The sequence below is a fragment of the Bombina bombina genome, chromosome 12 (genome assembly GCF_027579735.1).
Source record: "Bombina bombina isolate aBomBom1 chromosome 12, aBomBom1.pri, whole genome shotgun sequence".
Classification (NCBI taxonomy): domain Eukaryota; kingdom Metazoa; phylum Chordata; class Amphibia; order Anura; family Bombinatoridae; genus Bombina; species Bombina bombina.
Genome location: NC_069510.1, coordinates 131823346 through 131849279, shown reverse-complemented (window position 1 = coordinate 131849279; position 25934 = coordinate 131823346). Strand labels below are relative to the sequence as shown.

General features: G+C 40.3%; 1 protein-coding gene across 1 annotated transcript in view; it reads right to left on the bottom strand.

The window, feature by feature from the left end:
- AIF1L (allograft inflammatory factor 1 like) overlaps positions 1-25934 on the bottom strand; it is a 141027-nt gene that overhangs the window by 68795 nt on the left and 46298 nt on the right. Inside the window, exon 3 of the mRNA XM_053696116.1 lies at positions 5414-5480. Coding sequence (XP_053552091.1) covers positions 5414-5480 — 67 coding nt within the window. The remainder of the gene's footprint in view (positions 1-5413; positions 5481-25934) is intronic.

Below are 25934 nucleotides of genomic sequence, written 5' to 3'. Positions count from 1 at the left end.
CAGGATACAACAATACATGAGCTACAAGATGGCGGCACCAGTATAAAATGCAGAGCTTTACCAGCTGGATTCTGTAATGAGATAAAGTGCACTACTCCTATCACAGGATACAATAATACACAGCTACAATATGGTGGCACCAGTATAAAATGCAGAGCTTTACCAGCTGGTTTCTGTAATGAGATAAAATGCACTGTCCCTATCACAGGATACAACAATACGTGAGCTACAAGATGGCGGCACCAGTATAAAATGCAGAGCTTTACCAGCTGGGTTCTGTAATAAGATAAAGTGCACTGCTCTTATCACATGATACAACAATACATCAGCTACAAGATGGCGGCACCAGTATAAAATGCAGAGCTTTACCAGCTGGATTCTGTAATGAGATAAAGTGCACTGCTCCTATCACAGGATACAACAATAAGTGAGCTACAAGATGGCGGCACCAGTATAAAATACAGAGCTTTACCAGCTGGATTCTGTAATGAGATAAAGTGCACTGCTCCTATCACAGGATAGAACAATACATGAGCTACAAGATGGCGGCACCAGTATAAAATGCAGAGCTTTACCAGCTGGATTCTGTAATGAGATAAAATGCACTACTCCTATCACAGGATACATTAATACGTGAGCTACAAGATGGTGGCACCAGTATAAAATGCAGAGCTTTACCAGCTGGATTCTGTAATAAGATAAAGTGCACTGTTCCTATCACAGGATACAACAGTACACAGCTACAAGATGGCGGCACCAGTATAAAATGCAGAGCTTTACCAGCTGGGTTCTGTAATAAGATAAAGTGCACTGCTCCTATCACATGATACAACAATACATGAGCTACAAGATGGTGGCACCAGTATAAAATGCAGAGCTTTACCAGCTGGGTTCTATAATAAGATAAAGTGCACTGCTCCTATCACAGGATACAACAATACATGAGCTACAAGATGGTGGCACCAGTATAAAATGCAGAGCTTTACCAGCTGGGTTCTGTAATAAGATAAAGTGCACTGCTCTTATCACATGATACAACAATACATCAGCTACAAGATGGCGGCACCAGTATAAAATGCAGAGCTTTACCAGCTGGATTCTGTAATGAGATAAAGTGCACTGCTCCTATCACAGGATACAACAATAAGTGAGCTACAAGATGGCGGCACCAGTATAAAATACAGAGCTTTACCAGCTGGATTCTGTAATGAGATAAAGTGCACTGCTCCTATCACAGGATACAAAAATACATGAGCTACAAGATGGCGGCACCAGTATAAAATGCAGAGCTTTACCAGCTGGATTCTGTAATGAGATAAAGTGCACTACTCCTATCACAGGATACAATAATACACAGCTACAATATGGCGGCACCAGTATAAAATGCAGAGCTTTACCAGCTGGGTTCTGTAATGAGATAAAATGCACTGTCCCTATCACAGGATACAACAATACGTGAGCTACAAGATGGCGGCACCAGTATAAAATGCAGAGCTTTACCAGCTGGGTTCTGTAATGAGATAAAGTGCACTGTCCCTATCACAGGATACAACAATACGTGAGCTACAAGATGGCGGCACCAGTATAAAATGCAGATCTTTACCAGCTGGGTTCTGTAATGAGATAAAGTGCACTGTCCCTATCACAGGATACATTAATACGTGAGCTACAAGATGGTGGCACCAGTATAAAATGCAGAGCTTTACCAGCTGGATTCTGTAATAAGATAAAGTGCACTGTTCCTATCACAGGATACAACAGTACATGAGCTACAAGATGGTGGCACCAGTATAAAATGCAGAGCTTTACCAGCTGGGTTCTGTAATAAGATAAAGTGCACTGCTCCTATCACAGGATACAACAATACATGAGCTACAAGATGGTGGCACCAGTATAAAATGCAGAGCTTTACCAGCTGGGTTCTGTAATAAGATAAAGTGCACTGCTCTTATCACATGATACAACAATACATCAGCTACAAGATGGCGGCACCAGTATAAAATGCAGAGCTTTACCAGCTGGATTCTGTAATGAGATAAACTAAGAGAATGACTTTCAAGAGAGCTGCAGGTACAGTAAGAAAATTATTAGAATGGTGAGTAGTAACCATCCTACTGTAGTTGGACCCAGCAGTTTAATGTCCCCTTAGGGGACAAAACAGTCAAAGCTGAAATGGGTGTGATCGCATTTCATTTTTAAATAGAAAAATCTTCGCAATATACTTGTATCAACAAAAGCGCTTCTAGTAAAGCTATCACTGTTTCAGTTGCATGCACACATACACTGCACGTGTTCCCTGCACACTTATTCAAACAATGTGCATGTTGCAAACTGACATGATACATATCTCCACTATCTCTCTGTGCAGGTGCAGTGTTTGCATGAACGTGTATTACACATGCACAGTAATAGCTTTTGCTTGTAGCATTTGTTTCTAATACAAGAGCATTATGTATCTTTACATTATATACCTTTTGATGGTGTATGGGTTTGTGAGCTTGCTAAATGTTATTAATTATAATACTAATTCCAATCCACAAATAGACATGTGATCTCTGACTAAGGACAGCTGTCCCATGTTACTGGTGCAGTTGTTGGGTTTTAAACAGGGAAAGACTAATAGAATTGCCTGATATATGGTAGATTAATAAGTAGCTGCACATGATAGACTTTCTCCTAGATTAGTAATTTTGTAATTGGGGGTGGACTGCAGAGCATTATAGATTGGATTTTGTTAAACTTAGATACTTTAATATAAGAGGTAAAACAGTCTCTTGGCTCATATGACTCATTGTTTATGATGAATAACATCTAGTTTACCTTTTCAACAAGACAAAAAACACTTTTAGATTGTAAAATGAAATGTTTGTGCATAATAACTCTACAACTTTATTTATCTTGTTGCTTTTACCTGTAATTTAACTCAGTTGTGTGATTCTTGGTTCCTGCAAGTATTGGACGTTCATACCCCAAACCTCACGCATCCAACTCTGTTGCATTCTGCACAGTCACTGTAGATGCTCATTTATATACAGTTTATACAGTGTGTGTGTATATATATATACGTTGTTGCTTGGAGTAGCCGTGTTAGTCCAGAGACTTGGATATCAAAATAACAAGAGTATTGCATTGAGCAATGATACTTTTTTTTATTGGACTAACTATACATTTATAAGTTGACAAGCTGGTGTATATCTGCAAATGTCGTATACAGGATACATTGCACTGCATGTGAAGTGGGATGTTATATTGGAGAAACAAGCCAAAAACTGCACCTTCGGATGAATTTACACAGACAATCAAAAACCACTGTGAAACAAGATACTGTAGCCCTGTTGGTCAACATTTCACCAAACCTGACCACTCCATCCAAAACCTCAAAATCAAGATTCTCAGAGGAAACTTCAAAAACACCATGGAAAGAAAATCCTTTGAAATGAAAATGATAATGCACTTCAACTTGCTAAATTCTGGACTTAATGTGGACTACATTTTTGCAATGTACTTTCATATACTGTAGTCAATTAAATTGTATATTTCACACTCTCTATGCATAGGTACACAGGTAAGCCTATGCCCACACTTTTGTCATCATTATTATTCCACTTTTTTTTCTTTCTTTCCTTTCTCCTTTTTTGACTATTTTATATTCCCCTGTATACCTAATTTCACATCTTTATATATATTGATTCTATGTTGATATATAACTTTATGTCAGTATATGCTCTGTGTATAACCATATATTTCCCCTGTCTGTTATCCTTCACTGGACACTGTCTGCCTCTGTCTCCTAAACTCCCTTCATGATTTTTACGCCACCCCCTCCTCCCCCTGCAATCAGATCTCTATAACACTTTCTGTCTTTTAAGCCTGTGTTTTAAGATATAGGGGCCTATTTATTAATGTGCGAGTGGACATGATACAATGTAGCGTATCATGTCCACCGCACATCGATAAATGCCGACAGCATACGCTGTCGGCATTTATTATTGCACCAGCAGTTCACCAGAACTGCTTGTGCAATGCCACCCCCTGCAGATTCGCGGCCATACGGAGCTTGATAAATCGGCCCCAAAATCTGTAAATTCCATCAAATCGATCAGTATTGCTTCAGACTTGAAAAAGGAGGACATTCTTCTGAAAGCTTGTCAACTTATAAATGTACAGTTAGTCCAATAAAAAAGTATCATTGCTCAATGCAATACTTTTGTTATTTTGATATATATATATATCCCTAATTTGTCTCAGCAGAGGAGGAATGGCAAAACAATGTAAGTTTTTGCTAACAAAATGACAGTGGTAAACCTTGTATACTTCAGTAACAACTCCAAAATGCATGATTAAGGGCTGAAGGGCTTGAAACGTTGCATGTTGCTCCTAATAAAGGAATTGTTTTAAGAGCAAGGTGCTATGCACATCCTGTGTCTTTTGTTTTTTTTTGAGGTTCTGGCAGAAAACCTCAGTCTGCTACTAGTCATTTCTAGCCCATCATGTAATCGCTGGAAAGACAAGCTTATTTCACTGTATGTAATGCTTACCCATAACTTAATCCTGTATCTGAAGAAACCTTACAAAGCCGTCTTTACATGAGCCAACTGAGACATTTATGGCCAGATTACAAGTGGAGCGGTATTTAACGCTCCTGCTCGCTCGCTAATTCCTCTAGAAGTAAGCTTGTCAGTTAGCGCTCGTATTAGAAGTTGAAAGTAAAAACTTACAGTACTCGGTATAACACTTTATTTAATCTGCATATTGCATAAATATGTTTTTTCAATGTTTCATCTACTTGACTGCAAAAGGCTCCAATGCACTTATATATATGTCTATGTATGTATACATATACATATGTATTGATGTCTTTATATGAGTATAAATGTCTGTACATTCATATATAAATAAATACATATGTACACAAATATAAACATATATATGTGTGTATGTATATACATATATATACACATATCATTAAACATATATATGTATTTATCTCTATGTTAAAGCCCTTTGCAGCCTTTTTTTCTAACACCTGAGACCTCATATCTTTGAGCCCTTATAACTTTTTTGTGCAATATTTTTTTTGAATAATTTTATTACATGGTATTATTATTAGAGTAACTGTAACTTTAAATATATTTTTTGATGTGTTTTGTGACACTTATTTTGCGAGATCCCGATTTGCGTTAACTTAAATTGCGCTCAAGTGATCGTGTTTACTTTCAACTTGTAATACGAGTGCTACATCCGACGTGGGGAAACACCCACCATAAACCAGGTATCGCTGTTGTGTAACACTCGTAATCTGACCCTTAGTAGTTTACGGGGGGGCATGCGTTCATTTAAGTAATTTGCTTTGTAGGCATATTATCTAATAAAATATATAAACCAATTAATTTGTCTTCATTTGACAACTTACTTTTAAATGCTGTAAGTTTTTCTTCCAAGTCATCCTCATCATTGAACTTTTCATCTGACAGAAACTCCTGAAAAAAAAAGGAAATGGTGAACATTTATCCTTCATCACGTTACATTTTTATTTAATTAAAATAATTGTGTGTGCTAGTTTTGCACAATACAATATTCATCCATTAAACATCAGTTATAAACTATGGCTTACTGATGTCATCAACATTTAGTGAAATATAGTGTTGTATTTTACAGTAATGACAAGTACTAAAAAATCTTCTTTTTTCCCCTAGTTTTAAAAAATAAGAGGATTGGTTAGGCTTATTGTTGCTCCTGAGCCCCTACCTAGGTTTTATTTCTCCAACATAGGTGTGTCCGGTCCACGGCGTCATCCTTACTTGTGGGATATTCTCTTCCCCAACAGGAAATGGCAAAGAGCCCAGCAAAGCTGGTCACATGATCCCTCCTAGGCTCCGCCTTCCCCAGTCATTCTCTTTGCCGTTGTACAGGCAACATCTCCACGGAGATGGCTTAGAGTTTTTTAGTGTTTAACCACAAAATATGGAAAAAATATATCTGTTGGTGTGAATCTAAAGGATTCCCTTGGGACAAGGTAAAAATTCCTAAGATTCTATCCTTTCTTCAAGAAGGTTTGGAGAAAGGATTATCTGCAAGTTCCTTGAAGGGACAGATTTCTGCCTTGTCTGTGTTACTTCACAAAAAGCTGGCAGCTGTGCCAGATGTTCAAGCCTTTGTTCAGGCTCTGGTTAGAATCAAGCCTGTTTACAAACCTTTGACTCCTCCTTGGAGTCTCAATTTAGTTCTTTCGGTTCTTCAGGGGGTTCCGTTTGAACCCTTACATTCCGTTGATATTAAGTTATTATCTTGGAAAGTTTTGTTTTTGGTTGCAATTTCTTCTGCTAGAAGAGTTTCAGAATTATCTGCTCTGCAGTGTTCTCCTCCTTATCTGGTGTTCCATGCAGATAAGGTGGTTTTACGTACTAAACCTGGTTTTCTTCCGAAAGTTGTTTCTAACAAAAACATTAACCAGGAGATAGTCGTGCCTTCTTTGTGTCCGAATCCAGTTTCAAAGAAGGAACGTTTGTTGCACAATTTGGATGTTGTTCGCGCTCTAAAATTCTATTTAGATGCTACAAAGGATTTTAGACAAACATCTTCCTTGTTTGTTGTTTATTCTGGTAAAAGGAGAGGTCAAAAAGCAACTTCTACCTCTCTCTCTTTTTGGATTAAAAGCATCATCAGATTGGCTTATGAGACTGCCGGACGGCAGCCTCCTGAAAGAATCACAGCTCATTCCACTAGGGCTGTGGCTTCCACATGGGCCTTCAAGAACGAGGCTTCTGTTGATCAGATATGTAAGGCAGCGACTTGGTCTTCACTGCACACTTTTACCAAATTTTACAAGTTTGATACTTTTGCTTCTTCTGAGGCTATTTTTGGGAGAAAGGTTTTGCAAGCCGTGGTGCCTTCCATTTAGGTGACCTGATTTGCTCCCTCCCTTCATCCGTGTCCTAAAGCTTTGGTATTGGTTCCCACAAGTAAGGATGACGCCGTGGACCGGACACACCTATGTTGGAGAAAACAGAATTTATGTTTACCTGATAAATTACTTTCTCCAACGGTGTGTCCGGTCCACGGCCCGCCCTGGTTTTTTAATCAGGTCTGATAATTTATTTTCTTTAACTACAGTCACCACGGTATCATATGGTTTCTCCTATGCAAATATTCCTCCTTTACGTCGGTCGAATGACTGGGGAAGGCGGAGCCTAGGAGGGATCATGTGACCAGCTTTGCTGGGCTCTTTGCCATTTCCTGTTGGGGAAGAGAATATCCCACAAGTAAGGATGACGCCGTGGACCGGACACACCGTTGGAGAAAGTAATTTATCAGGTAAACATAAATTCTGTTTTTAAACAAAGGATACCAAAAGAACAAAGCAAATTAGATAATAAAAGTAAATTGGAACGTTGTTTAAAGCTGGTTGTGGCAATTGTTTCCCATTTCACAGATCTATTAGAGATTATCATATCTCTTTGAAGTTGGTCATTTATTTTTAGCTTTGCGGCGCAGCATGATTTGAAAAATATGAAAAATGTTAAATGTCTTTCATTATATCTGCCACTTATAACCAATCTACGATACATAAAAAGTAATATCACAATTCTTAATAGCCCCTAGAATGATAATATTAATTAGTTATATCCATTAACATTATCACTACATTTTGTTTTGTAACAAACAATTTAGTTGGTAGCTGAGCTTGTCAAGTGGGTAACTTTACTTTTTGTAAAGTTTATTAGAGTTAAAGACCACTAGTGAAGGGATTCTAGTAGAATGACACATAACATCATAAACCTGAATTTCGGGTAATCCAAATGAAAAAATTATTCTCTTCTCATTCTTTTCCCCTTTTGTGCTTCTGCTTCTTTTACTAGATGGCAGCAGTGTACGTGCACACTTCCTACCTAGGTATCCTCTTCAACAAATGATAACCTGAGAACAAAGCGCATTTGATAATTGAAGTAAATTGTTTTTTTTTTTTAATTGTTTGCTTTTATATCCTCCTTTTGGGTTTCAGTACTTCTTATATGCTGTTGATACCCAAATCTATCTTTCCTCTCCTGGTATCTCTGTCTTTCTGCAATTTCCTCCTGATGTCCTCACACTAACTCCAACTCAATCTTTTTAAACTGAGCTGCTTCTTATTCTCTCTTCTGTGAGACATCTAACGTCTGACAGTTGAAGACTCTATTCTCAACACCTCATCCCAGGTGGGTTGTCTTGGGGGTCACACTTGACTCAGAACTCACATTCACCCAACATATACAAGCACTTACCAAATCTTGCCATGCACACCTATGCAACATTTACAAATTTCGTCCTTTTCTTACTCAGAAAACTACAAAAATACTCACACATTGACTATTGCAGTCTAGTTCTAAATTACCTTCCTAAACACTGCCTCTCCTCCCTCCAATCTATTATGAATGCTTCTGCTAGACTCATCAAGTTGCCGATCTACATCAGATGCTTCGCTCTGTCAGTCTCTACACTTGCTCCCCCAACACTCCGGAATACAATTTAAATTATTAACCCTAACTTACAAAGCAGTCAACAGTCTCACTCGCCAACTATATTTCCTCTCTCATCTCCAAATATTCCCCATCCCGTCCTCTTCAATCAACCTCTGACCTATGTCTCTCCATTCCTGTTATCTCTATGTCCCACTCCCGCCTCCAAGACTTATCACATGCTGCTTCTGTCCTCTGGAACTCTCTACCCCGCTCCATAAGACTGTTTCTAACCTTGTGTAGCTTCAGACACTCCTTGATAACCCACCAATTCAGATAGGCTTACCATCTCTCCTCCATCTCTCATCCTAACCAAAATAATTCATGAACTGCCTTGACTCACTGCTGCAACATCAATCCATATGACAAGCTACCCCAAATCTTATGTCCCTGCACTGTCAACCTGTAAACTGTAAGCTCTCCGGAGCAGGGCCCTCTTGCTCATTTACTAGATTTGTTTAGTCTGTTATATTTTTGTATCTTATCACAAATCATTGTCATTATATATCTCTATCTCTGTACCCAGCACTACGGAACTTTGCGGCACTATACAAATAAATTATAATAATAATATCTGAATAATTGTTGGTTACATATTTCTTTAATGGTGGAAATATAAAAGGGACAATAAAGTCAGAATTCAACTATCATGATTCAGATAGAGCCAGTAATTTAAAGAAAAATGTTACAATTTACTTGTGATCAAAGTGACTTTGTTCTTTTGGTATCCTTTGTTGAAGAGCATAGCTCGATCTGTTTAGAAGTGTGCATGTTTATTGAGAGATGTATGGCAGAAGTGTTTACAACAATGTATAACATTTTATTCATCACTTGAAGAAATTGTTAGTTTCGTTATTGAAGTCTGACAGAAGCCTCTGTTTGTAAAAGAGCTGGTGCAAACAGTTAAAGGGACACTTAACCCAAATTTTTTCTTTCGTGATTCAGATAGAGCATGCAATTTTAAGCAACTTTTTAATTTACTCCTATTATCAATTTTTCTTCATTCTCTTGGTATCTTTATTTGAAATGCAACAATGTAAGTTTAGATGCCGGCCTATTTTTGGTGAATAACCTGGGTTGTTCTTGCTGATTGGTGGATAAATTCATCCACCAATAAAAAATTGCTGTCCAGAGTCTGAAACAAAAAAAAGCTTAGATGCCTTCTTGTTCAAATAAAGATAGCAAGAGAACGAAGAAATATTGATAATAGGAGTAAATTAGAAAGTTGCTTAAAATTTCTGCTCTATCTGAATCACAAAAGAAAAAAATGTGGGTTTAGTGTCCCTTTAATTGTAAAAGTCTTATGTGCACACTTCCTGATGCCCCAGCTCCTGCTGAGTGTATGCAAGGCTTCACATAACTGTATATGAGTCTGTGATTGGCTGATGGGTGTCAAATAAAGAATCCTCCTTGCTAAAAGTAAGTGTTATTAAATTATCGTATTATGTATTGGTTAATTTGCAGTTCTACTGTATATCTGTCCATTAAATTCTGAAAACTTAGTGCATTTAGGACAGTGAGCAGGACATATTACATGCAGTGTATATGGGGAATATTCTATTAGAATTGATTGTTAACTACAGTAAAGGTATGAAACCCCAATTTCTCTTTTTAAGTGTAGTCAGTCCACGGGTCATCCATTACTTATGGAATATATCTCTTCCTAACAGGAAGCTGCAAGAGGATCACCCAGCAGAGCTGCTATATAGCTCCTCCCCTCACATGTCATATTCAGTCATTCTCTTGCAGCCTAACTAGATAGGTCGCTTTGAGAGGTCTGTGGTGTTTTTTAACTTAGTTTATTTCTACAATCAAAAGTTTGTTATTTTAAATGGCACCGGAGTGTGCTGTTTATTCTCAGGCAGCATTAGAAGAAGAATCTGCCTGCGTTTTCTATGATCTTAGCAGACGTAACTAAGATCCACTGGCTGTTCTCATCTGAGGAGTGAGGTAACTTCAGAGAAGGGGAATAGCATGCAGGGCCCCCCTGCAAATGAGGTATGTGCAGTAATTATTTTTCTGAGGAATGGAATTGACTGAGAAAATACTGCTGATACCAATGTAAAGTAAGTTCAGCCTTAAATGCAGTGATAGCGACTGGTATTAGGCTGATGAGTGTGTGTACACTGAATGTATTTTTCTAAGGAATGAAATTGACTCTGAAAATACTGTTAATACTGAAATAATGTATGAGCCTTAACTGCAGTAAAAGCGACTGGTAGCAGGCTTATTAATAACAATTCATAACTTTTCAAATGTATGTTTAAAACGTTTACTGGCATGTTAATCGTTTTTTGTGAGGTACTTGGTGATAAAACTTATTGGGGCATGATTTTTACCACATGGCAATCTTTGTTTTCTGCATAGAAACAGTTTTCTGAGCTTCCCCACTGTTGTAATATGAGTGGGAGGGGCCTATTTTGGCGCTTTTTTGCGCAGTAAAAATTCAGTCACAATCTGTCTACTTCATCCTCCATGATCCAGATCGTCTCTAGAGAGCTCAGGGGTCTTCAAAATTCATTTTGAGGGAGGTAATCAGTCACAGCAGACCTGTGACAGTGTGCTTTGACTGTGAGAAAAACGTTAATTATTAAATTGTTAATCCATTTTTGGGTATTAAGGGGTTAATCATCCATTTGCTGGTGGGTGCAATCCTTTGCTAACTTAATACATTTACTGTGAAAAATTGGTTGCTATAACTATTTTGGTTCATTGTTATTTCAACTGTGACAGCTTTTTGTGCTTCTTAAAGGCACAGTAGCGTTTTTTATATTGCTTGTAAATTTATTTAGAAAAGTATTTCCAAGCTTGCTAGTCTCATTGCTAGTCTGTTTAAACATGTCTGACACAGATGAATCTCTTTGTTCACTATGTTTAAAGGCCAATGTGGAGCCCAATAGAAATTTATGTACTAATTGCATTAATGCTACTTTAAATAAAAGTCAATCTTTACATGTAAAGAAATTATCACCAGACAACGAGGGGGAAGTTATGCCGACTAACTCTCCTCACGTGTCAGTACCTTCGCCTCCCGCTCAGGAGGTGCGTGATTTTGTGGCGCCAAGTACATCAGGGAGGCCCTTACAAATCACTTTGCAAGACATGGCTACTGTTATGACAGAAGTATTATCTAAATTGCCAGAATTAAGAGGCAAGCGCGATAGCTCTGGGTTAAGGACAGAGCGCGCGGATGAGGTGAGAGCCATGTCAGATACTGCGTCACAGTTTGCAGAACGTGAAGACGGAGAGCTTCATTCTGTGGGTGACGGATCTGATCCAGGGAGACTGGATTCAGAGATTTCTAATTTTAAATTTAAGCTTGAGAACCTCCGCATATTGCTAGGGGAGGTATTAGCGGCTCTGAATGATTGTAACACGGTTGCAATTCCAGAAAAATTATGTAGGTTGGATAGATACTATGCGGTACCGGTGTGTACTGACGTGTTTCCTATACCTAAAAGGCTTACAGAGATTATTAGCAAGGAGTGGGATAGACCTGGTGTGCCCTTTTCCCCTCCTCCCATATTTAGGAAAATGTTTCCTATAGACGCCACCACACGAGACTTATGGCAGACGGTCCCTAAGGTGGAGGGAGCAGTTTCTACTTTAGCTAAGCGTACCACTATTCCGGTGGAGGATAGTTGTGCCTTTTCAGATCCAATGGATAAGAAATTAGAGGGTTACCTTAAGAAAATGTTTGTTCAACAAGGTTTTATCTTACAGCCCCTTGCATGCATTGCGCCTGTCACTGCTGCGGCGGCATTCTGGTTTGAGTCTCTGGAAGAGGCCATTCGCACAGCTCCATTGGATGAAATTATGAACAAGCTTAAAGCACTTAAGCTAGCTAACGCATTTGTTTCTGATGCCATCGTACATTTAACCAAACTTACGGCTAAGAACTCCGGATTCGCCATCCAAGCGCGCAGAGCGCTATGGCTTAAATCCTGGTCAGCTGATGTGACTTCTAAATCTAAATTGCTTAATATTCCTTTCAAAGGGCAGACCTTATTCGGGCCCGGCTTGAAAGAAATTATAGCTGACATTACGGGAGGTAAGGGCCATGCTCTACCTCAGGACAGGGCCAAATCAAAGGCCAAACAGTCTAATTTTCGTGCCTTTCGTAACTTCAAGGCTGGAGCAGCATCAACTTCCTCCGCTCCAAAACAGGAAGGAGCTGTTGCTCGTTACAGGCAGGGCTGGAAAGTTAACCAGTCCTGGAACAAGGGCAAGCAGGCCAAGAAACCTGCTGCTGCCCCCAAGACAGCATGAAGAGAGGGCCCCCTATCCGGAAACGGATCTAGTGGGGGGCAGACTTTCTCTCTTCGCCCAGGCTTGGGCAAGAGATGTCCAGGATCCCTGGGCGTTGGAGATCATATCTCAGGGATATCTCCTGGACTTCAAAACTTTTCCTCCACGAGGGAGATTTCATCTTTCAAGGTTATCAGCAAACCAAATAAAGAAAGAGGCGTTTCTACGCTGTGTACAAGACCTTTTACTAATGGGGGTGATCCACCCAGTTCCGCGGACGGAACACGGGCAGGGATTCTATTCAAATCTATTTGTGGTTCCCAAGAAAGAGGGAACCTTCAGACCAATCTTGGACTTAAAAATCCTAAACAAATTTCTAAGAGTTCCATCATTCAAAATGGAAACTATTCGAACCATCCTTCCCATGATCCAAGAGGGTCAGTACATGACCACAGTGGATTTAAAGGATGCCTACCTTCACATACCGATTCACAAGGATCATTATCGGTACCTAAGATTTGCTTTCCTAGACAGGCATTACCAGTTTGTAGCTCTTCCCTTCGGATTAGCTACGGCTCCAAGAATCTTTACAAAAGTTCTGGGCTCACTTCTGGCGGTACTAAGACCGCGAGGCATAGCGGTGACTCCGTACCTAGACGACAGTCTGATACAAGCGTCAAGTTTTCAAACTGCCAAGTCTCATACAGAGATAGTTCTGGCATTTCTGAGATCGCATGGGTGGAAGGTGAACGTGGAAAAGAGTTCTCTATTACCACTTACAAGAGTTCCCTTTCTAGGGACTCTTATAGATTCTGTAGAGATGAAAATTTACCTGACAGAGGCCAGGTTATCAAAACTTCTAAATGCTTGCCGTGTCCTTCATTCCATTCCACACCCGTCAGTAGCTCAGTGCATGGAAGTAATCGGCTTTATGGTAGCGGCAATGGACATAGTACCATTTGCGCGTCTGCATCTCAGACTGCTGCAATTGTGCATGCTAAATCAGTGGAACGGGGATTACTCAGATTTGTCCCCCCTAGTAAGTCTGGATCAAGAGACCAGAGATTCTCTTCTATGGTGGCTCTCTCGGCCACATCTGTCCAAGGGGATGACCTTTCGCAGGCCAGATTGGACGATTGTAACAAGCTCAGGGATTATGGACTCAGGAGGAGAAACTCCTCCCAATAAATATTCTGGAATTAAGAGCAATATTCAATGCTCTCCTAGCTTGGCCTCAGTTAGCAACTCTGAGGTTCATCAGATTTCAGTCGGACAACATCACGACTGTGGCTTACATCAACCATCAAGGGGGAACCAGAAGTTCCCTAGCGATGTTGGAAGTCTCAGTCTGGAACTCCCTGAAAGCTCAGGGATTATGGACTCAGGAGGAGAAACTCCTCCCAATAAATATTCTGGAATTAAGAGCAATATTCAATGCTCTCCTAGCTTGGCCTCAGTTAGCAACTCTGAGGTTCATCAGATTTCAGTCGGACAACATCACGACTGTGGCTTACATCAACCATCAAGGGGGAACCAGAAGTTCCCTAGCGATGTTGGAAGTCTCAAAGATAATTCGCTGGGCAGAGTCTCACTCTTGCCATCTGTCAGCAATTTACATCCCAGGCGTAGAGAACTGGGAGGCGGATTTTCTAAGTCGCCAGACTTTTCATCCAGGGGAGCTGGAACTTCATCCGGAGGTCTTTGCTCAACTGATTCTTCGTTGGGGCAAACCAGATCTGGATCTCATGGCGTCTCGCCAGAACGCCAAGCTTCCTTGTTACGGATCCAGGTCCAGGGACCCGGGAGCGGTGCTGATAGATGCTCTGACAGCCCCTTGGGTCTTCAACATGGCTTATGTGTTTCCACCATTCCCGATGCTTCCTCGTTTGATTGCCAAGATCAAACAGGAGAGAGCTTCGGTGATTCTGATAGCGCCTGCGTGGCCACGCAGGACCTGGTATGCAGACCTAGTGGACATGTCGTCCTGTCCACCGTGGTCTCTACCTCTGAGACAGGACCTTCTAATTCAGGGTCCTTTCAAACATCCAAATCTAATTTCTCTGAGGCTGACTGCATGGAGATTGAACGCTTGATTCTATCAAAGAGTGGCTTCTCGGAGTCGGTTATTGATACCTTAATACAGGCTAGGAAGCCTGTTACCAGAAAAATTTACCATAAGATATGGCGTAAATATTTATATTGGTGCGAATCCAAGAGTTACTCATGAAGTAAGGTTAGGATTCCTAGGATATTGTCCTTTCTACAAGAGGGTTTAGAAAAGGGCTTATCTGCTAGTTCGTTAAAGGGACAGATTTCTGCTCTGTCTATTCTTCTACACAAACGTCTGGCTGAAGTTCCAGACGTTCAGGCTTTTTGTCAGGCTTTAACTAGGATTAAGCCTGTGTTTAAGACTGTTGCTCCGCCATGGAGCTTAAACTTAGTTCTTAATGTTCTTCAAGGCGTTCCATTTGAACCCCTTCATTCCATTGATATCAAGCTGTTATCCTGGAAGGTTTTGTTTTTGATGGCTATTTCCTCGGCTCGAAGAGTCTCTGAGTTATCTGCCTTACATTGTGATTCTCCTTATCTGATTTTTCATTCAGACAAGGTAGTTCTGCGTACTAAACCTGGGTTCTTACCTAAGGTAGTTACTAACAGGAATATCAATCAAGAGATTGTTGTTCCATCACTGTGTCCTAACCCTTCTTCAAAGAAGGAACGACTTTTGCATAATTTGGACGTAGTCTGTGCCCTGAAGTTCTATTTGCAGGCAACTAAAGATTTTCGTCAAACTTCTTCCCTGTTTGTCGTTTACTCTGGACAGAGAAGAGGTCAAAAGGCTTCGGCTACCCCTCTCTCTTTTTGGCTTCGTAGCATAATACGTTTAGCCTATGAGACTGCTGGACAGCAGCCTCCTGAAAGGATTACAGCTCATTCTACTAGAGCTGTGGCTTCCACCTGGGCCTTTAAAAATGAGGCCTCTGTTGAACAGATTTGCAAGGCTGCGACTTGGTCTTCGCTTCACACCTTTTCAAAATTTTACAAATTTGACACTTTTGCTTCTTCGGAGGCTATTTTTGGGAGAAAGGTACTTCAGGCAGTGGTTCCTTCTGTTTAATGTTCCTGCCTTGTCCCTCCCTTCATCCGTGTACTTTAGCTTTGGTATTGGTATTCCATAAGTAATGGATGACCCGTGGACTGACTACACTTAACAAGAGAAAACATAATTTATGCTTACCTGATAAATTTATTTCTCTTGTAGTGTAGTCAGTCCACGGCCCGCCCTGTCTTTAAGGCAGGCCTAAATTTTAATTAAACTCCAGTCACCACTGCACCCTATGGTTTCTCCTTTCTCGTCTGCTTTGGTCGAATGACTGAATATGACATGTGAGGGGAGGAGCTATATAGCAGCTCTGCTGGGTGATCCTCTTGCAGCTTCCTGTTAGGAAGAGATATATTCCATAAGTAATGGATGACCCGTGGACTGACTACACTACAAGAGAAATAAATTTATCAGGTAAGCATAAATTATGTTTTTTCTTTTGTGATTCAGATAGAGCATACCATTTAAAAAAAGATTCCAGTTTACTTCTATTATCAAATTTGCTTATTTCTGATAGTATTCTTAGTTGAAGAGATACCTAGGTAGGTAGTGTGCACATTTGTCTGCAGTAGTATATGGCAGGAAAATGTGCTGCCATTTTGTACTCTTGCAAATGTATAACATTCTTACAGAACTAGTGCCATATATCTCCCTGTATTTCAAGACAGGATACCAAGAGAACGAAGAAGGTTTGATATTAGAAGTTAATTGTAAAGGTGTTTAAAATTGCATGAATTACAAAAAAAATGGGCTTTATGTCCCTTTAAATAATAAGGCAAACTTTTATAAGAAGATTGGATAAATGTGAGCATATGACGGCCCTGTTTTTTCTTAATTGCTGCCACATCTCTCTGTTTATGCTTTTTTGCTGTGTATAATTTAATGGCAGAATTTTAGTTGTACTGAGAATACAAATGGGTAAATTTACTATCCCTGCAGGCGTACAGGTTCGCAAGTAGTGAATCTGTCCGCCTGCAATCGCCACTTGTGATGTTTCATTGCACGGCAGCATTTATCATTGCATTAGAGTATTCTTGTGCAATGCCGCCCCCTGATCCGGCGCAACCAATTGCACTTGAGTATAGAGTGTCAATTACCCTGAAAGTGTAAGTGTTGGGGTGATTGATCTCCCCACTTCTGAGGTGGTGGAGATGAGAAAAGAAGCAGTTTTTACTTCTTAAATAGCTGGCAGCAGGCAAACTTTACCCTAAAGAGTACTTTACGATTAAATGTAATAATGTTTCCAGCTGAATCTAGCAGTGTATCATATACCACCATACTTGTCTCCTTTTAGGAACAGGTGTCTAAATGTCTCATACTAGATTATAATGGCACTTACAACCTAAAGATTTTCTTGGGCTCTTTCTCTCCATCTAAAAGGACCACTAAACACAATTTGTAAACAACATGATTTTGTTTGTTCATTTTACTGATTTCCCTGTCCCCAGAACAAAAGAATCCAACTCTTTTTGCGCATGTGCAGTTGAAAGAGACTGGGGAAGCCTGCCCTTGTCTCTTCCCTTAAAGGGACACTGAACCCCAATTTTTTCTTTTGTGATTCAGATAGAGCATGCCATTTTAAGCAACTTTCTAATTTACGCCTATAATCAAATTTTCTTCATTCTCTTGGTATCTTTATTTGAAAAGCAGGAATGTAAGTTTAGATGCAGGCTCATTTTTAGTGTTCTTGGTGATTGGTGGATAAATTCACCCACCAATAAACAAGTGCTGTCCAGGGTCTGAACCAAAAATTGTCTGGCTCCTTAGCTTAGATGCCTTCTTTTTCAATTAAAAATAGCAAGAGAACGAAGAAAAATTGGTAATAGGAGTAATTTAGAAAGTTGCTTAAAATTGAATCATAAAAGAAAAATATTTGGTTCAGTGCACCTTTAAGGGGATACTGAACCCATTTTTCTCTTTCTTTCATGGTTCAGATAGTGCATGCAATTTTAAGCAACTTTCTAATTTACTCCTATTATTAATTTCTCTTCATTCTCTTGGTATCTTTATTTGAAAAAGCAAGAATGTAAGCTTACAAGCCGGCCCATTTTTGGTCCAGAACCCTGGATAGCGATTGCTGATTGGTGGCTGTATTTAGCCATCCAATCAGCAAGCACAACCTAGGTGCTAAACCAAAGATGGGCCGTCTTGTAAGATTACATTCCTGCTTTTTTAAATAAAGATACAAAGAGAATGAAGAAAATTTGATAATAGGAGTAAATTAGAAAGTTTCTTAAAATTACATGCTATCTGAATCATGAAAGAAAAAATTTGAGTTCAGTATCCCTTTAAGGAAGTTTAGCACTCATTCAACTTAGTTACTCTTGCAAAGAATGATTCTCCTATCATGATTGTTGAAGCAATACTGATAATACACCCTTTTACAAACATGTAACTGATGAGAATCTTAGGGGGGTGGTGAAGTAAACAAAAGCTTACACAAATTGCCTAAAATTATTAACCCCAACCTCCATTGGAGAAAGTAAAACAATCACATATTTTAGATGTATTTTACAACAAAAGGCAGCAAAATAAACAATGAATGTATATTGCAATAATTAAATATTTTATGCGTTGTTGAAATGACAACTGTAATGATCCTTTAACTTATATTGAAGAAGTAATATTGGGGTTTGTATCTGTATGTTATGTAGGCCAAGCAAAGTGGTTGCTTAACCCTTTCAGTGCTAACAATGGCTCTGAGCTGTCACAGAGTTTCCCACTCAGGTGCTAATGACGGCTCAGAGCCGTCGCTAGCACTCTCCCAACTTGAGGGAGATCTGGGGGCTCCCACCCACTCCGACCCCGGCGATCGGGCCTGTATAGTGACAGACATCGCCGGGGCTTCACGTTATGCACAATGACGTGATGGCGTCACCGTGCAACTTTATTTAAACATAACAATGTTATGTATAGGAAAAGGGGACATGCTGCTTAGAAACCTGTATCTCAGGCATCTTAGCAGTTACAGACCCACTGTTTGAAAGGTAATCGCCTAACCTTTCCAATAGTGTAAGTTTCAGGGGCTGGAAAAAGAAAAAAAAAGTTAAAAAAAAAATATATGAAAAAAAAATTAATTTCTAATTTACTCTTTGAGCCGTCGCAGAGTTTCCCACTCAGGTGCTAATGACGGCTCAGAGCCGTCGCTAGCACTCTCCCAACTTGAGGGAGATCTGGGGGCTCCCACCCGCTCCTACCCCAGCGATCGGGCCTGTATAGTGACAGGCATTTCCGGGGGCTTCACGTTATGCACGGTGACATCATGTGCAATGACGTAATGACGTCACCGTGCAACTTTAATTAAACATAACAATGTTAAGTATAGGAAAAGGGGGCATGCTACTTAGAAGCCTGTATCTCAGGCATCCTAGCAGTTACAGACCCCCAAGACTCACCGTTGGAAAGGTAATCACCAAACCTTTCCAATAGTGTAAGAAGAAAAAAAAAGAAAAAAAAAACTTTGAACAGCTTAGCATCCAGGTGGGAAAGTGCTTAGCACTTAAAGGGACACTGAACCCAAATGTTTTCTTTCGGGATTCAGATAGAGCATGCAATTTTAAGCAACTTTCTAATTTACTCCTATTATCAAATGTTCTTCATTCTCCTGGTATCTTTATTTGAAAAGCAAGAATGTAAGTTTAGATGCCGGCCCATTTTTTGTGAACAACCTGGGTTGTTCTTGCTGATTGGTGGATAAATTCACCCACCAATAAACAAGTGCAATCCAAGGTACTGAACCAAAAATTGCCTGGCTCCTTCGCTTAGATGCCTTTTCTCCAACATTGGTGTGTCCGGTCCACGGCGTCATCCATTACTTGTGGGAATATTCTCTTCCCCAACAGGAAATGGCAAAGAGCACAGCAAAAGCTGTCCATAAAGCCCCTCCTCAGGCTCCGCCTCCCCCAGTCATTCTCTTTGCCGCTCTGAACAAGTAGCATCTCCACGGAGATGGTGAAGAGTATGTGGTGTTTAGTTGTAGTTTTTTATTCTTCTATCAAAAGTTTGTTATTTTAAAATAGTACTGGTATGTACTATTTACTCTGAAACAGAAAGAGATGAAGAGTTCTGTTTAAAAGAGGAGTATGATTTTAGCAGCAGTAACTAAAATCAATTGCTGTTCCCACGCAGGACTGTTGAGCCGAGAGAACTTCAGTTGGGGGGAACAGTTTGCAGACTTTTCTGCTCAAGGTATGACTAGCCATTTTTCTAACAAGACTGTGTAATGCTGGAAGGCTGTCATTTTCCCTCATGGGGATCGGTAAGCCATTTTCTTAGACTCAGAAAGAATAAAGGGCTTAATTATGGGCTGTTAACTGGTGGACACTCTTAAGGGCTAAATCGATTGTTTATTTAAGTTGTTATTTAAAGTTTGAAGTAAATTTCACACTTTTATTGTTTGGGGAACGTTTTTATCGCCAGGCACTAGTTAAGACACCTTCCCAATCAGGAAGGGCCTTTCACTGTAGTAGGCAGAGCCTCATTTTCGCGCCATTATTGCACAGTTTCTTTTGAGCGCAGTGCATGCAGCTACATGTGTGAGGGTCTGGTATCCACTGAAAACTTTCCTAGAAGGCTTGAATTGGTATCGTATACCCCCCTGGGATAGGTGAAGTCGCAACAAAGGCTGTGGCTGGGACTGTAGTGGGGTTAAAATTGCAAACGGCTCCGGTTTCCGCATTTTAAGGGTTAACAGCTTGAAAATTGGGGTGCAATACTTTGAATGCATTAAGACACTGTGGTGAAATTTGGTAAAGATTGGATAATTCCTTCATAGTTTTTCACATATTCAGTAATAAAGTGTGCCCTGTTTAACATTTAAAGAGACAGTAACGGTTTTGTTTAAAAACGGTTTTTGTGCTTTATTAACCAGTTTAAGCCTGTTTAACATGTCTGTACCTTCAGATAGATCATGTTCTGTATGTATGGAAGCCAATGTGGTTCCCCCTTCAAATATATGTGATAATTGTGCCATGGCTTCCAAACAAAGTAAGGACAGTACTGTCACAATTAGTAAGGTTGCCCAGGATGATTCCTCAGATGAAGGAAGTAGGGATAGTTCTACATCCTCTCTTTCTGTGTCTATACCAGTTATGCCCGCGCAGGCGACCCCTAGTACTTCTAGCACGCCAATGCTTGTTACTATGCAACAATTGACGGCAGTAATGGATAACTCCATAGCTAATATTTAATCCAAAATGCCAGCATTTCAGAGAAAGCGCGATTGCTCAGTTTTAAACACTGTAGAGCAGGAGGGCGCTGATGATAATTTATCTGTCATACCCTCACACCAGTCTGAAGTGGCAGTGAGGGAGGGTTTGTCAGATGGAGAAATTTCTGATACAGGAAGAATTTCTCAGCAGGCAGAACCTAATGTTGTGACATTTAAATTTAAATTAGAGCATCTCCGCGCATTAATTAAGGAGGTACTATCTACTCTGGATGATTGTGACAATCTGGTCATCCCAGAAAAATTGTGCAAGATGGACAAGTTCCTAGAGGTCCCGGTGCACCCTGATGCCTTTCCGATACCTAAAAGGGTGGCGGACATAGTGAATAAGGAGTGGGAGATGCCAGGCATACCTTTTGTCCCTCCTCCTATATTTAAGAAATTGTTCCCCATGGTCGACCCCAGGAAGGACACATGGCAAACAGTCCCTAAGGTCGAGGGGGCGGTTTCTACACTAGCCAAACGCACGACCATTCCCATTGAGGACAATTGTGCTTTCAAAGATCCTATGGATAAAAAATTGGAGGGTTTGCTTAAAAAGATTTTTGTACAGCAAGGTTACCTCCTTCAACCTATTTTGTGCATTATTCCTGTCACTACAGCGGCGTGGTTCTGGTTCGAGGAACTGGAAAAGTCGCTCAGTAGGGAGACTCCGTATGAGGAGGTCATGGACAGAATTCACGCACTTAAGTTAGCTAATTCCTTTATTTTAGACGCCGCTTTGCAGTTAGCGAGATTAGCGGCGAAAAATTCAGGGTTTGCAATTGTGGCGCGTAGAGCGCTCTGGCTAAAGTCTTGGTCGGCAGATGTTTCTTCCAAGACAAAATTGCTCAATATCCCTTTCAAAGGTAAGACCCTTTTTGGGCCAGAATTGAAAGAAATTATTTCAGACATCACTGGGGGAAAGGGCCATGCCCTCCCACAAGATAGGCCTTTCAAGGCTAAGAATAAGTCCAATTTTCGTTCCTTTCGCAATTTTAGGAACGGTCCGGCTTCCAACTCTGCAGCCTCTAGACAAGAGGGTAACGCTTCCCAGACTAAACCAGCTTGGAAACCAATGCAAGGCTGGAACAAGGGTAAACAGGCCAAGAAGCCTGCGGCTGCTACCAAGACAGCATGAAGGGGTAGCCCCCGATCCGGGACCGGATCTAGTAGGGGGCAGACTCTCTCTCTTTGCTCAGGCTTGGGCAAGAGATGTTCAGGATCCCTGGGCACTAGAAATAGTCTCTCAGGGTTATCTTCTAGAATTCAAGGAACTACCCCCAAGGGGAAGGTTCCACATGTCTCACTTATCTTCAAACCAAATAAAGAGACAGGCATTCTTACATTGTGTAGAAGACCTGTTAAAGATGGGAGTGATACACCCAGTTCCAGCTGTGGAACAAGGTCAGGGGTTTTACTCAAACCTGTTTGTAGTTCCCAAAAAAGAGGGAACTTTCAGACCAATTCTGGATTTAAAAATTCTAAACAAATTTCTCAGAGTTCCATCGTTCAAAATGGAAACCATTCGAACAATTTTACCTACAATCCAGGAGGGTCAATATATGACTACCGTGGATTTAAAGGATGCGTATCTACATATTCCTATCCACAAAGATCATCATCAGTTCCTAAGGTTCGCCTTTCTGGACAAACATTATCAGTTCGTGGCTCTCCCATTCGGGCTAGCCACTGCTCCCAGAATTTTCACAAAGGTGCTTGGGTCCCTTCTGGCGGTTCTAAGACCAAGGGGCATTGCAGTGGCACCTTATCTGGACGACATTCTAATTCAAGCGTCGTCTCTTTCCAAGGCAAAGGCTCATACAGACATTGTTCTAGCCTTTCTCAGATCTCACGGGTGGAAGGTGAACGTAGAAAAGAGTTCCCTGTCTCCGTCGACAAGAGTTCCCTTTTTGGGAACAATAATAGATTCTTTAGAAATGAAGATCTTCCTGACAGAAGTCAGAAAGTCAAAGCTTCTAAACGCTTGTCAAGTTCTTCACTCTATTCTGCAGCCTTCCATAGCTCAGTGCATGGAAGTAGTAGGGTTGATGGTTGCAGCAATGGACATAGTTCCTTTTGCTCGAATTCATCTAAGACCATTACAACTGTGCATGCTCAATCAGTGGAATGGGGACTATGCAGACTTGTCTCCAAAGATTCAAGTAGACCAGATGACCAGAGACTCACTCCGTTGGTGGTTGTCCCAGGATCACTTGTCTCAGGGAATGAGTTTCCGCAGACCAGAGTGGGTCATTGTCACGACCGACGCCAGTCTATTAGGCTGGGGCGCGGTCTGGGATTCCCTGAAAGCTCAGGGTCTATGGTCTCGGGAAAAGTCTCTTCTCCCGATAAACATCCTGGAACTGAGAGCGATATTCAATGCTCTCCGGACTTGGCCTCAACTAGCGAAGGCCGGATTCATAAGATTCCAGTCAGACAATATGACGACTGTAGCTTACATCAACTATCAGGGGGGAACAAGGAGTTCCTTGGCGATGAGAGAGGTATCCAAAATCATCAAATGGGCGGAGGATCACTCCTGCCACCTATCTGCAATTCACATCCCAGGAGTAGACAACTGGGAGGCGGATTATCTGAGTCGTCAGACTTTCCATCCGGGGGAGTGGGAACTCCACCCGGAGGTTTTTGCCCAGTTGACTCAATTATGGGGCATTCCAGACATGGATCTGATGGCGTCCCGTCAGAACTTCAAGGTTCCTTGCTACGGGTCCAGATCCAGGGATCCCAAGGCGACTCTAGTGGATGCATTAGTGGCGCCTTGGTCGTTCAACCTAGCTTATGTGTTTCCACCGTTCCCTCTCCTTCCCAGGCTTGTAGCCAGGATCAAACAGGAGAAGGCCTCAGTGATTCTGATAGCTCCTGCGTGGCCGCACAGGACTTGGTATGCAGACCTGGTGAATATGTCATCGGCTCCACCATGGAAGCTACCTTTGAGACAGGATCTTCTAGTACAAGGTCCATTCGAACATCCAAATCTAGTTTCTCTGCAGCTGACTGCTTGGAAATTGAACGTTTGATTTTATCCAAGCGTGGGTTTTCAGATTCAGTGATAGATACTCTGGTCCAAGCCAGAAAACCTGTAACTAGAAAGATTTACCATAAAATATGGAAAAAATATATCTGTTGGTGTGAATCCAAGGGATTCTCCTGGAGTAAGATTAAAATTCCTAAAATCCTCTCCTTTCTCCAAGAAGGTTTTGGATAAGGGATTGTCAGCGAGTTCTCTAAAAGGACAGATTTCTGCTTTATCTGTCTTGTTACACAAACGACTGGCAGCTGTGCCAAATGTACAAGCTTTTGTACAGGCTTTGGTCAGAATCAAGCCTGTTTACAGACCTTTGACTCCTCCTTGGAGTCTAAATTTAGTTCTTTCAGTTCTTCAAGGGGTTCCGTTTGAACCCTTACATTCCATAGATATCAAGTTACTATCTTGGAAAGTTCTGTTTTTGGTTGCTATTTCTTCTGCAAGAAGAGTTTCTGAATTATCTGCTTTGCAGTGTAATCCACCCTATCTGGTGTTCCATTCAGATAAGGTCGTTTTGCGTACTAAGCCTGGTTTTCTTCCGAAGGTTGTTTCCAACAGGAATATTAACCAGGAAAAAGTTGTTCCTTCTAGAAATATTAGTATCTTACAGCGCTGCGTTTGGTGACCTCTAGCTCCTGTCTATGGTGGGTCCCCCAAGCACCCACTAGGTTAATAGAATATGAAAGAATAGATAGATAGGAGCGCCAAAAATAGGCAGGGTCTTATGTGATTTATAATTGTAGGTCTAATGCTAGACCCTGGGTTGGGATAGCATATATTGGATGTTTAGAAAAGTCTCTGTATAAAATTATGTATCATAAGGATAGGTTTAGATATTGGATATGAAGTGTTTATCAAAGAATTATTTATTACAATTTGCACAAAATATCATATAATTAAAAACGATTAGGTACAATTGCACAGAATATTATATAGTTAAAAAACAATCAAGTACATGGATCCATGTGGACAAAATCCTATTTCATATAAGTGTATCCTAAAATGGTCTAAAAACAAATGTGACTGTCTGAATGTTAAAATATGTGTGAGTCTCACATATACAATATGATGGTGAGGTCGTTCTGATAAGTGACCTCTCTAATGTAGTTAACACAATAATTGTGTGATAAAAGTACAAGAACACCAATATAATATAATATACAAATAAAATACGAATTTAAAAATCAGTCTCCAAAGATGAGATATACAAAAACAGTTAAATGAACATGTGAATAAATACAAATAAAAATGTGATCCACAAAAACATATATGTGTATATATTCAATCCATGGATGTGAAAACAGATCGCAAAAACTTTTTTATAAAAATATTGAAAAAATGCTGAAAAAAACTTTTGTGAACAACAGGTGTGTACCCAAACTAGTAAGTGTGAGTCTTGAGAAAGGCCTCCTTGGCAGGCCGAAACGCGTTGACAGATATATGGTGAGTTTTATTCCTATTAATTTTAAAATACCTAAACAGTATTACACTATGTCAGTATTTTCCATTTACAGGTCTTGAGGAATTTCCAGAGTATCTTTATTTCTATTGTTTTCCATCATCATTTTTATTTTTCATCCTTTTTTCTCTACACATCGATCACACTTTTACACAATTTTTATATTTTGATCTTCAAACATTTTTTAGGATTACAAACAAAGGATCTTCAAAAACTTTTTAGGATCAACAAAGGATCATTACACCAATGGAATAAATTCCAGGAACTCTCACACCTCCAAAAATGACTTTATAATCACACTTACTAGTTTGGGTACACACCTGTTGTTCACAAAAGTTTTTTTCAGCATTTTTTCAATATTTTTATAAAAAAGT